This window comes from Microcaecilia unicolor, chromosome 8 (assembly GCF_901765095.1).
Source record: "Microcaecilia unicolor chromosome 8, aMicUni1.1, whole genome shotgun sequence".
Lineage (NCBI taxonomy): Eukaryota > Metazoa > Chordata > Amphibia > Gymnophiona > Siphonopidae > Microcaecilia > Microcaecilia unicolor.
In genome coordinates, this window is record NC_044038.1 from 8132219 (window position 1) to 8145171 (window position 12953).

At 49.0% G+C, this 12953-nt stretch overlaps 1 protein-coding gene across 1 annotated transcript in view; it reads left to right on the forward strand.

Moving 5' to 3' along the window:
• FLII (FLII actin remodeling protein) overlaps positions 1-12953 on the forward strand; it is a 96872-nt gene that overhangs the window by 41633 nt on the left and 42286 nt on the right. The window contains exons 12-19 of the mRNA XM_030211466.1: positions 947-1080; positions 1257-1469; positions 2557-2736; positions 4052-4134; positions 6084-6158; positions 7761-7844; positions 10167-10338; positions 11331-11435. Coding sequence (XP_030067326.1) covers positions 947-1080; positions 1257-1469; positions 2557-2736; positions 4052-4134; positions 6084-6158; positions 7761-7844; positions 10167-10338; positions 11331-11435 — 1046 coding nt within the window. The remainder of the gene's footprint in view (positions 1-946; positions 1081-1256; positions 1470-2556; positions 2737-4051; positions 4135-6083; positions 6159-7760; positions 7845-10166; positions 10339-11330; positions 11436-12953) is intronic.

A 12953-nucleotide genomic window follows, 5' to 3' on the forward strand; every position in this document is an offset into this window, starting at 1 on the left:
AGTTGATGCCTGTTTCTATTTTTTTTATATATAGCTTTTATAAAATAGGCACATTTTTGCACTTCTCACCCATCTTAAACACTAAATAATTATTTTATTTTTATTTATTTATTGCATTTGTATCCCACATTTTCCCACCTCTTTGCGGGCTCAGTGTGGCTTACAATAAGATATGAATAATTAGACTTTATAAGACCTAGATATAGTTGAAATCTTATCACTTGACTGATTAACTTCTCTGTTACTAATGAATCAAACACTACCTGTCTAATCCTTACGTCGAATACGATCTTTCCATATTTGACGACCTAATGTATGTTACAATCCAACTTACTACTCAGGAACCTTAGTGCATTACCATAATGTATTCTTCCTTATCATGTATATACGCACATGATACATATTTATACCATGATCTGTTCCATGTATGTTATGATTCCATGTATGTTACCATATATGTATGCACCTCAATGCAATACCACTTGTAATTCCATTACCCGGAAATGGCAACTGCCATTACGGCAAATGTAAGCCACTTTGAGCCTGCAAATAGGTGGGAAAATGTGGGATACAAATGCTACAAACAAATAAATAAAATGTTCTGTTATAAAATCAGGCCCATAATGTTCAGTAGGAAGCACAGTGTCATGAGGACTGGAGCAGGACGGCAGTGACAAGGTTTTGTTTAGTGTCAGTTGCCCGGGCTGCACATGCTGTCTGACTGGCACCACATGACATCACAAAGCTTATCCTTGTCCTGTGTTCTGGCATGTGACGTTCAGAGAAGCCCCGGATAAACATTTTTTTCCAGCTTGGAGAATGTGATGTATGCAAAACAGGGAAACCCATGTTCTCATATTCAGCTGCAACACCAGAGATAACGGCAGCCTGACGTCACCATCAGATCCGGTTTCTCCTCTCACTGCAACTTTCTGCTCTGACCCAGGGAGCGGGGCAAAGGACCCGTCTGCCAGGAAGATGCGGCTGCGGCGGCGAAAAGATTCGACTCAGGACGACCAGGCGAAACAAGTGCTAAAGGGAATGTCGGATGTCGCGCAAGAGAAGAATAAAAAGATGGAGGTAAAAGTTGGGGAAGGAGAGCTGTTAAATCACCGTTCATCTTTGGCATTTCATTGGAGATGGCTGGGCGTATTCTTGGCTGTGCTTTCCCTTCCTGTTTTATGGATATAATCCCTTTTCTATTTTCCTCTCACAGGAAACTTAACATCTTACCGTTTCTCTCTCCCACCTGGCAGGAGAATAGTGATCCTAAATACACAGACCTGAAGGGCCGGCGCTGGGACAAAAGCCTGGAGAAGCCTCACCTGGACTACTCGGAGTTTTTCACGGAGGATGTGGGGCAGCTGCCGGGTGTATCTGTCTGGCAGATTGAAAACTTTGTCCCCGTCCTGGTGGATGAAGCCTTCCATGGGAAGTTTTATGAGGGAGACTGCTACATTGTACTGAAGGTGAACGGACAGTGGGGAGAGGGGAGGGAAAGGGTGAAGAGAAGGGAGCGTGTTCCACCCTGCTCTGGACGGCAGTCATTTCAGTCTGGTATAATCTTGTCTGATAAAAGAGGGGCGTTTTCGATACGACGTCTAAGTCCGACTTTATCTTTTGTTTTCGAAAATAGAAGGTTTTGTGATTTGAACGTTTTTTTTTTTTTTTGGTCCATTTTCGAAAACAAAAAACGTCCAAGTGCAAAACGCATAAAATCAAGCTGTTGGGATGTAGGAGGAGCCAGCATTTTTAGTAGGCCTGGTCCCCATGACATCCCAGGAAAACAATAGGGCACACTAGGGGGCGCTGCAGTAGACTTCTTAAAATGCTCCCAGGTACACTACCCCCAACTGTACACCACTACCATAGCCCTTACAGGTGAAGGGGGCACCTATATGTGGGTACAGTGGGTTTCTGGTGAGTTTTGGAGCGCTCACAGTTTCCTCCACAAGGTAGGGGGAGGGTAAGAGCCTGGGTTCATCTGTCTGCCGTGCATTGCACCCACCACTAGACTACTCCAGGGACCTGCATGCTGCTGTAATGGACCTGGCTATGACATCTGATGCTGGCATAGAGGCTGGCAAGTCATTTTTTCATCACATTTTTGGGGGGGTGGGAGGAGGTTAGTGACCACTGGGGGAATAAGGGGAGGTCATCCCTGATTCCCTCCAGTGGCATTTAGGGCACCTTTTTGTGCCTTATTCATTATAAAAACAGGTCTGGCTCAAAATGTCTTAGTTTTAGTCCTGGACGTTTTTGTTTTCTTCCAATGTGACAGAAAAACGCCCAAGTCCCGCCCTGACACGCCCCCTTGAGATTTGGACGCACTTCTGATGGACTTCAAAGAAAAACGTCTAAAAATAGGTTTCAAAAATACCGATTTGGATGTTTTTCTAAGAAAAACGGCCAAATGCTGCTTTGTGCCACTTTTTCTGTTTTGAAAATGAGCCCAAAAGTGTTTTAGTATTAACGTTGTCTGGGCATTCAGGCTTTCTGTCTTCCGGGATATCTGATTGCTCGAGTGCGTAATAACATATTTTATTTCCCCATCAGACGTTCTTGGATGACAATGGCGCATTGCATTGGGAGATCTACTACTGGATTGGGCAGGAGACCTCACTGGACAAGAAGGCTTGTGCCGCTATTCATGCGGTGAATCTGCGCAACTATCTGGGAGCCGAGTGCCGGACTATCCGGGAAGAAATGGGAGATGAGAGTGACGAATTTAACCTGGTAATGCTCTCTGATAATGGGAGAGAGATGAGTTTGTGTATAACGAGAGAGAAGGGAGAGCCGGCAGCGTTAAAAAAAAAAAAAAAAAGTGAGAGTTACGTAGAAAATCCTTCTAAAACGGTGTGGAACTATCTGGTCCAAAGCCCATACGTTTTTCCCTTGCATGCCAAAGGGAGAGAACTCACACAATCTCCCTGTCTGTCTCCCACTAATAACTTTGCTGTGCTGTTGACAGGGACTAAGAGGAGTCGAACACTTACTGTTTCCAGGTTCACGTGTTCTGGACACACCATTGTCCCTTATTTCGCATTCTGGTGTGGCATCTGAGCCAAGCTTTCTGGACAATGCCAGGTGCTCTGTGAGGATCATGAGATGAGTGTTTTGGGGGCATCCACGCATTCCAAGAATACTTTTTTTTTTTTTTTTTACATTTGTACCCCCGCGCTTTTCCCACTCATGGCAGGCTCAATGTGGCTTACATGGGGCAATGGAGGGTTAAGTGACTTGCCCAGAGTCACAAGGAGCTGCCTGTGCCTAAAGTGGGAATCAAACTCAGTTCCCCAGGACCAAAGTCCACCACCCTAACCACTAGGCCACTCCTCCACTGTTGCTACTATTTGAGATTCTACATGGAATGTTGCTATTCCACTAGCAATATTCCATGTAGAAGTCGGCCCTTGCAGATCACCAATGTGGCCACGCAGGCATCTGCTTCTGTGAGTCTGACGTCCTGCACGTACAGAAACAGAAGCCTGCGCAGCCTTCTACATGGAATGTTGCTAGTGGAATAGCAACATTCCATGTAGAATCTCCAATAGTAGCAACATTCCATGTAGAATCTCCAATAGTATCTATTTTATTTTTGTTACATTTGTACCCTGCCTTTCCCACTCATGGCAGTCTCAATGGGGCTTACATGGGGCAATGGAGGGTTAAGTGACTTGCCCAGAGTCACAAGGAGCTGCCTGTGCCTGAAGTGGGAATCAAACTCAGTTCCCCAGGACCAAAGTCCACCACCCTAACCACTAGGCCACTCCTCCACTGCTTCTGAATACTTGCATTCACTTCTGTCATTTAACATTTTGGGGTTGCATCCAGTGCACCCCAAATTTTCAGGCGATCAAAGAGGAGTTTGACATTTATTTGGGGTGCAGTGCTGGATGTTTAGTGAATTTGAAGCTTGGTCCTGATCAGGAGGTGTATGAATGGGCCCCACTCCTGACAGCTGCTGTTGGCTGTGTGTCTTCTGATCAGGGTCTGTTGTTATCTGGCTGCTGAGATTAATGCCCATTATGAAAATGTTTCCTGCTTCTAGGTGTTTGACGGTTCCATTTCTTATATTGAAGGAGGCACGGCTAGTGGCTTTTACACCGTGGAGGATTCACAATATACCACCAGGTAAAGGCTTCGTAGTACGTCAGCACGAGTCGGCAGTGTTCAGGAATCACTTGAAATCTTTTGTTGCCTTCTGTTGGTCCCCGTTGTAGCAAAATGTGGAGATTTTCATTTACTCATGCTTTAAAATGGCAGATGTGGTCATAGCCACCGAGAGGGAGGGGGGGGGGGGCAGGGGGGACAAAATTTCCCGGACCTCCAAGGGGGGCCCGGCGCCGCAGTCCCACCCGACGTCCGTCGTTGGCTGTCTGCCCCTTGCATTGAAATTGCAGTCTCACCTCCGTAAAAGCAGCGCTGCAGGCAGCAGAACACCTCCCTTCGGCCCTCCTTCCCTCCCTGTGTCCCACCCTCGTCTGACGTAACTTCCACGAGGGTGGGACACAAGGAGGGCCGAAGGGAGGCGTTCTGCTGCCTGCAGCGCTGCTTTTACAGAGGTGAGACTGCGGTTTCAATGCAGGGGCCCGGCCCGGTGGCGGACGGGGGTGGAGGGGGGAGTGGCGGCGGCGGCGACCTTGGGGGGGTGGAGGGGGAGTGGCGGCAGCGACCTCAAGGGCGGCAGGGGCGGGGTCCTGGGGGCGGCCTTGCCCCGGGCCCAGCCCAGTCTCTCGGCGGGCCTGGATGTGGTAAGCTAATGGTACACTAATTCACCAGGTATTTAAATCTGTTATAACAAAAAGCTTTAAATCCTGAGTTAAATGTATGCTGGATGTGGTGCACATTTTTTACATCGGGCTGTACAGTAGAAATGAAAGACATTTACTACCACTAAAACAAACAGAAAAAAGAGTGAACTAGTGGATGCCTTTGAAAAGTGCTGATGGGTCACAGGCCCTAAAGCCCAACATGTCCTGTCCTGTCCCCTTTGAAACAAAGGCCCTGGTAATCCCGGAAACATTCCCCTTCCCTGCCCAGACTTAACTTCCAAATCAGGGACAGGAGCAATTCGCATGAGAATAGCCATACTGTGTCAGACCAGTGGTCCATCTTCCAACAATGTGCCAATCCAGGTCATAAGTACCTGGCAGAAACCCCATTCACTCCTGCCCCAGCACCATTGTGTTAGAAAATGGCAGTGCCTGACCCCTAGTGGTAAGTCAGAGTATAACTAAAAGGAGTCAGCCTGCTACATAAGGGAACGTTGTTCAACAGGTTCACCCCTAGTGGTATGTACTAGAACCATTTTCAAACATGGAGGTGCCAGGGTAGGAGCAATTGGGGATTACTTGTGCTTCCAACTTGTAGGTGATTTGGGGCTGCAGTTCTTGGGGATCCATCAGGGACTTTGTGGGAAAGATGTCAGGGCCATTGGGCCACCAGGGACGAGGTGCCCTCTGGGGGGGGTCCTGGGTCTGGAACCCTCTGGTTTGAGAGCCCTGGGCATGGCTCTTCTGAGATTTGGGTCCTTTAATTTTGGAACTAATTTACTAAACTTTCAGTCACAGATTGGGAAAAGAGCCTTAGAAAATCGATTTCTAAAGGACCCTCCTCCCCCCCCCCCCCCCTCCTCCCAATATACACACTTCAGTTTCACTGTGAACAACTTTGGGTGTGGGGTGGAGGGGAAGCGAAAGAGTTTTTAGCCGCCAGCTCCTAAGTGTTTTTGGGGGGCTGACTCCTAAATTCAGTGAATATTTGTCAAGGCCTGGCTTTACTGCCCAAGAAATGTTACAGTATCTGCAGATTAACAATTTAGTAGTGGGATGCATCGAATAAGCACTGATCAGAATTATTTACTCTCTTTATCACTTTTGATTCACCCAGCAGTTTTCATTGTACAGGAAATTTGACCGATTCATTTCAAGGTGTTTATTTTACCTCAAACGCACACTGGCCCAGACAGAGCATTCTGGTCTTGGCCTTGCTGCACAGATGGCTAGTTGAGGTTGTGAATGTGACCTGCTGATACTTCTGGATGTTGTCCCCTCACTGAGGGTCTTGTCTGTTGGTCGCAGATTGTATTACGTCTTTGGAAAGAAGAACATAAAACTGGAATCTGTGCCTCTGAAAGCTGCTTCCCTGGACCCTCGGTGAGTTCCAATCCCCAGACCGTTCCTGGCTGAAAATAGCGGTAGAGTTTTTTTTTTTTTTGATTTGAGGATTACAGAAGGGTAAAGACAAGGCTTTTGGAAGAGGTGGGCGACTGGGTCACCGTGCCTGCTGCCATCATTGCAGCCATGGCCCCAGGCTCAGCCTAGTCTCTCGGCGGCCCTGGCGGGTTCCACTCTTAGTTGCATAACTTATGTGGAGGAGTGGCCTAGTGGTTAGTGCAGTGGACTTTGGTCCTGGGGAACTGGGTTCAATTCCCACTGCAGCTCCTTGTGACTCTGGGCAAGTCACTTAACCCTCCATTGCCCCTGGTACAAATAAGTACCTGAATATACTATGTAAACCGCTTGGAATGTAGCTGCAAAAACCACAGAAAGGTGGTATATCAAGTCCCATTTCCCTTTCCCTTATGACATCACAAAATCAGTGAGCCAAGTATCGGGCAATCAAGCCATTGTGACATCACTGATGAGGTTGGCTCTTACTGGTAGAATGAGTGGAGGAGTAGCCTAGTGGTTAGTGCAGTGGACTCTGATTCTAGGGAACTGGGTTCAATTCCCACTGCAGCTCCTTCTGACTCTGGGCAAGTCACTTAACGCTCCATTGCCCCTGGTACAAACAAGTACCTGTATATAATATGTAAGCCGCATTGAGCCTGCCATGAGTGGGAAAGCGCGGGGTACAAATGTAACAAAAATAAAAAAAAAATAAAATATAAGTGATGTGCTAAAGTGCGACCTTTACGCCTGCCCTTTTACACGGCAGAAGAGATGGCGCCTAAATGTTGATGCGCAAATGCCGACTTGTGCTGTATTCTGTAATGGAATCTGGGTTTCCACACTTGGCACCTTGCATTTTAGCAGCCAAATCTTGGCCCCCTTAAGGCCTAAGAGATGCCATGCCATGTGAGGACTCTGAGTGAGACCCTGAAGTGAATGCGTGCGCTTCCAAGCTCTCATTCCATGGACGCTGTAATCCTTTCCTTTTCCTATTTATTAATGGATTGTAACCATTTGAAAATATTTTTTCTTTTTATTTAGATTTTTTTTGAAGTGCACAAATTTTTCCTTTCTGTAAAATCCGCTGGAAATGAAAATATTTTTTCCTTTTATTTAGTTTTTTTTTTTTTTTTTAAGAAATAGGTAAAAAGTGGGATGTTTGACCACGGAAATACAAATCCTGGAGACAATATCATAAAAGCTTCTTTATTGAAGAAAAGACTCGACACAACTGTTGTGTTTCGGCCTACAGGCCTGCATCAGGAGTCTACCGCTATGACGTAGCGTATATGAATCTGAAATGCCTGAAACACAATTTGTTCCGTGTGACGAATCCAAACGTAAAGTGATTGGCTATATTACAAAAGTGGTCTTGAAAAAGACCTTTCGTGGTAAGCTTGTCCGTAGCGGGTCACTGGAAACGAACACTTAGGGAATGGGTTGTTCCAGCTGGTGCAGTGTCTGGTTGTCTGAAGGGTCCCCCAGGTTTGCTCCATAGACCTTTCTCGCACATCCCGTTTCCCTCCAACTATTACTGCTTTGCTGTGGGCTTTCTAAGCACTGCTTTTTCTTGCCACCTTTCAGATGTGTTTTCCTTCTGGACCATGGCCTGGAAATCTTCATTTGGAGAGGAAGTCAAGCCACTCTGAGTGGTACCACCAAAGCCAGGTGAGACAGGGAGGTGAAGCCCAATCACTGGAGAACTGATGGAGATTTACGCTGGTCCCATGGTTGTCCAGTACAAACACCTCCCTTCCCAAAGCAATCTGGAGTTTGTCATGCAGGAAATCATTTTTTTTTCCCCTAGTCCCCACATTTTTGACAGAAATGCTGCACTACGTAAGTTCAGAAGTAATGTCTGATCCACAGACCCCTGCACCACAGGGACTGGATCTTTCCTGGAGGTACCAGCTTTCACTTGAAACTGATTATTACTGGATGGTGGTGCTTTTTTCTTAGGCAAAATCCAGGAGTTTTCTATGCTTGCAAGAGGAGTTGTGCCATTCAAGGGGGAGCAGTGCTATTGGTCCTCGTAGGCAAATCCAGCCCACGGATTCTTGAATGTTTCAGCTGTGGATCAGATGCCGTGTGCTTCACATGTGCCTTAATTATCAAGATGACTTTGCACCAGGGGCGTAGCGTAGATTTGGCCCTGGACCCCTCTGCCGATGACCCTTTCGACCCCCCCCCCTCCCGCCGTCAACCTGCCATCGCCTACCTTTGGTGGCGGGGGACCCCAACCCCCGCCAGCCGAGGTCCTCTTCTTCCTTCGTTCTGTTTCTGACACTCAGAAACAGAACGAAGGAAGAAGCGGACCTCGGCTGGCGGGGGTTGAGGTGCCCCGCCTGCAAAGGTAGGCGATGACGGGGGAGAGTTGGCGGCGGGGGGGGGGGTCGAGAGGGTCGGCGGCGGGGGGGGGGCGGCTAAAATGTGCCATTCAAGGGGGAGCAGTGCTATTGGTCCTCATAGGCAAATCCAGCCCACGGATTCTTGAATGTTTCAGCTGTGGATCAGATGCCATGTGCTTCACATGTGCCTTAATTATCAAGATGACTTTGCACCAGGGGCGTAGCGTAGATTTGGCCCTGGACCCCTCTGCCGATGACCCTTTCGACCCCCCCCCCCTCCCGCCGTCAACCTGCCATCGCCTACCTTTGGTGGCGGGGGACCCCAACCCCCGCCAGCCGAGGTCCTCTTCTTCCTTCGTTCTGTTTCTGACACTCAGAAACAGAACGAAGGAAGAAGCGGACCTCGGCTGGCGGGGGTTGAGGTGCCCCGCCTGCAAAGGTAGGCGATGACGGGGGAGAGTTGGCGGCGGGGGGGGGTCGAGAGGGTCGGCGGCGGGGGGGGGGGCGGCTAAAATGTGCCATTCAAGGGGGGGCAGTGCTATTGGTCCTCATAGGCAAATCCAGCCCACGGATTCTTGAATGTTTCAGCTGTGGATCAGATGCCATGTGCTTCACATGTGCCTTAATTATCAAGATGACTTTGCACCAGGGGCGTAGCGTAGATTTGGCCCTGGACCCCTCTGCCGATGACCCTTTCGACCCCCCCCCCCCCCCGCCGTCAACCTGCCATCGCCTACCTTTGGTGGCGGGGGACCCCAACCCCCGCCAGCCGAGGTCCTCTTCTTCCTTCGTTCTGTTTCTGACACTCAGAAACAGAACGAAGGAAGAAGCGGACCTCGGCTGGCGGGGGTTGAGGTGCCCCGCCTGCAAAGGTAGGCGATGACGGGGGAGAGTTGGCGGCGGGGGGGGGTCGAGAGGGTCGGCGGCGGGGGGGGGGGGCGGCTAAAATGTGCCATTCAAGGGGGAGCAGTGCTATTGGTCCTCATAGGCAAATCCAGCCCACGGATTCTTGAATGTTTCAGCTGTGGATCAGATGCCATGTGCTTCACATGTGCCTTAATTATCAAGATGACTTTGCACCAGGGGCGTAGCGTAGATTTGGCCCTGGACCCCTCTGCCGATGACCCTTTCGACCCCCCCCCCCTCCCGCCGTCAACCTGCCATCGCCTACCTTTGGTGGCGGGGGACCCCAACCCCCGCCAGCCGAGGTCCTCTTCTTCCTTCGTTCTGTTTCTGACACTCAGAAACAGAACGAAGGAAGAAGCGGACCTCGGCTGGCGGGGGTTGAGGTGCCCCGCCTGCAAAGGTAGGCGATGACGGGGGAGAGTTGGCGGCGGGGGGGGGGGGGGGGATCGAGAGGGTCAGCGGCGGGGGGGGGTCATAGTTGTTGGTGGCGGCGGGGGGGGGGGCGGCTAAAATGTGCCCCCTCACCTCGGGCTCTGGACCCCCCCTCTCGCCGAAGTCTGGCTACGCCCCTGCTTTGCACTGCTGGGAAATCCACAGGCATGTCAGGAGAGAAGACTTAATTTTAAGCCTTATGTTTTGTACAGCATGATGTCGGCACAGGACAGGGCTCCAGACTTCCTTCCCTCTGTAAAATGCTTCTGCCTTTTCTTTTGGAAATGATTCTTGCTCCTCGTAGGCTGTTTGCAGAGAAGATCAACAAGAACGAAAGAAAAGGGAAGGCAGAGATCACGTTGCTGGTACAGAACCAAGAGACTCCCGAGTTCTGGGAAATTTTGGGAGGGCAGCCAGACGAGATCAAAGTAAATGTCCCTGACGACTTCAAGCCAGTCAGACCTAAGTTGTATAAGGTATGGACCTGTTTGTAATTATGCCTGAGCTGCAGACGTTATGGACCAAGCCGTTTCCCATCTGTATCTGGCACCTCACAAATTTGTAGGTAGAGCACAGAAAAATGAGTTATATGGTATTTCTGGAGTATCATACTGCACCAAAAACAGAGTATTACTTCATATCATAATAACGTACATGACGGCAGATAAAGACCTGAACAGTCCATCCAGTCCTATCAGGAGCTTATTAGCTTTGTTTCTTAATAAGACTAGCCGTTGAGCCCGTAAAAACGGGCTAGTAAAGGAAGGGGGGGGTTTGAAAGGCCTCCCCCCCCCCCGGGGTCGCCGCCCCTCCCCACCAGAGTCGCCGCCCCCCCCCCCCCCCCCCCGGAGTCCCCTCCGCCACCCCTCCACCCAGCCCGGGTACCTGGCCACTATTGAAACCGCCGGAACGCAGCACACAGCTCATCTGAGCTACCGTCTGCCTTCCTTCTTCTCTGCGTGTGTTCCGCCCTCGTGTGACGTAACGTCGGCGAGGGCGGGACACAGGCAGGTAAGGAAGGCCAACGGCAGCTCAGATGAGCTGTGTGCTGCGTTCCGGCGGTTTGAATAGTGAAGCCAGGTACCCGGGCCGGGTGGAGGGTGGGTGGCGGCGGCGACTCCGGGTGGGTGGGGTGAGCGGTAGCGGCAACCCTGGGGGGGAGCGGTGGCGACGGCAAGAGATAGTCTCTACTGCGCATTTGCGAGTGAGTACGCCTCTTGCCATTTATATGTTTGATGGACAGCTGGTGCATCAGAATATTATGTAAAACATAGGAGTTGTCCTGCTGGATCAGACCAAGGGTCCATCTAGCCGAATGTCCTGTTTCCAAGTCACAGTACCAGGCAGAATCTCAAAAAGTATCAATATTCCCGATGAGAGAATTTCCTTAGGATCACATCTTGGATCTGTAATATTTGTCCAACGTGTTTATTCTCTCTTATTCTTCCATCTCTTCCCGCTTCTTCAGGTTGGCCTGGGACTGGGATACCTGGAGCTCCCTCAGATTAACTATAAACTCTCTGTGGAGCACAAGAAGAGACCAAAGATTGACCTGCTGCCAGACATGAGACTGGTAAGTCCTCGATGGCCGACTTAGGTCGTGCAGGGAATTCCTTTCAGAGCTAAAGGAGTGTGATAGCCGTGTTAGTCCACTCTTAAGGTTATCAATAGAAATCAAACAAAATAAAACATGGAAAAGTAAATAAGATGATACCTTTTTTATTGGACATAACTTAATACATTTCTTGATTAGCTTTCGAAGGTTGCCCTTCTTCGTCAGATCGGAAATAAGCAAATGTGCTAGCTGACACTGTATATAAGTGAAAACATTCAAGCATTACTATGACAGTCTGACAGGGTGGGAGGATGGGGGTGGGTCGGAGGTATGCATGGGAACATCAAAGCATATCATTGATATTCTAACAGGATGGGTGTGGATAGGTGAGGGGAGGGTGATCAACAGAGAAATACAGCTTTATGGTTTATAATGGGCTAGGAACCTGTTGGTCAGCATTTTACAGGACCAGGACACTGTACCAGTGACTTCACAGTGAGAATCCTGAAAGGTAACTTTAAAACCATACAAGAACGTAAGACCTTTGAAGTCAGAATGATTGAATATTTTAACACCCAACAGAAAGGACTTAACAAGGACCTGGGGTTCCTAGCCCATTATAAACCATAAAGCTGTATGTCTCTGTTGATCACCCCACCCCTCACCTATCCACACCCACCCTGTTAGAATATCAATGATATGCTTTGATGTCCCCATGCATACCTCCGACCCACCCCCATCCTCCCACCCTGTCAGACTGTCATAGTAATGCTTGAATGTTTTCACTTATATACACTGTCAGCTAGCACATTTGCTTATTTCCGATCTGACGAAGAAGGGCAACCTTCGAAAGCTAATCAAGAAATGTCCAATAAAAAAGGTATCATCTTATTTTCTTTTCCATGTTTTATTTTGTTTGATTTCTATTGATAACTTTCAGAGCTAGAAAGGGCAGAAAGTAAATGGGGACATTTGTAGGTGTCAGAGAGGAAGTGGCCTAGTGGCTAGAGCAGTGGGCTGAGAAGCAGGGCAGCCAATGTCGTTCTGTGACGGGTACCCACAGATTTGACGTATTGTACAAGAGTACGTTTCACTGTACAGCATTGTATGTGCCCAGTACGGCTATAGAAATATTATCACCACTAGTGTGCAGGAGGGTTGCATTTAGAGAATGGGACGGGGACCCGCAGTAACCGTGGGGACGGGGCGGGGACAGATCCCATGGGGACAGGACAGGGACAGGTCTGACGGGGATGGGGACAGAGCCCACAGGGACAAACTTTGTCCCCCTGTCATTTTCTACTTTGAAGCCTGTTAATGAACTGGACTGTTATTTATGTTTGAGCGATGCAGACAATGATATTTAGATTTTTTTGGAAAAACAAGCAAACATGCTGGCCACAACTAGCAAAATTTGCATGGGCGGATCCTGTACATCCTGCTACCAGCACATCTTCTAAGAAGACATCTTGTATTGCAGGAGAGACTGTGGAAGACAGGAGAGCTAGACTGAATCCTGAGACTGTTGATGACTTA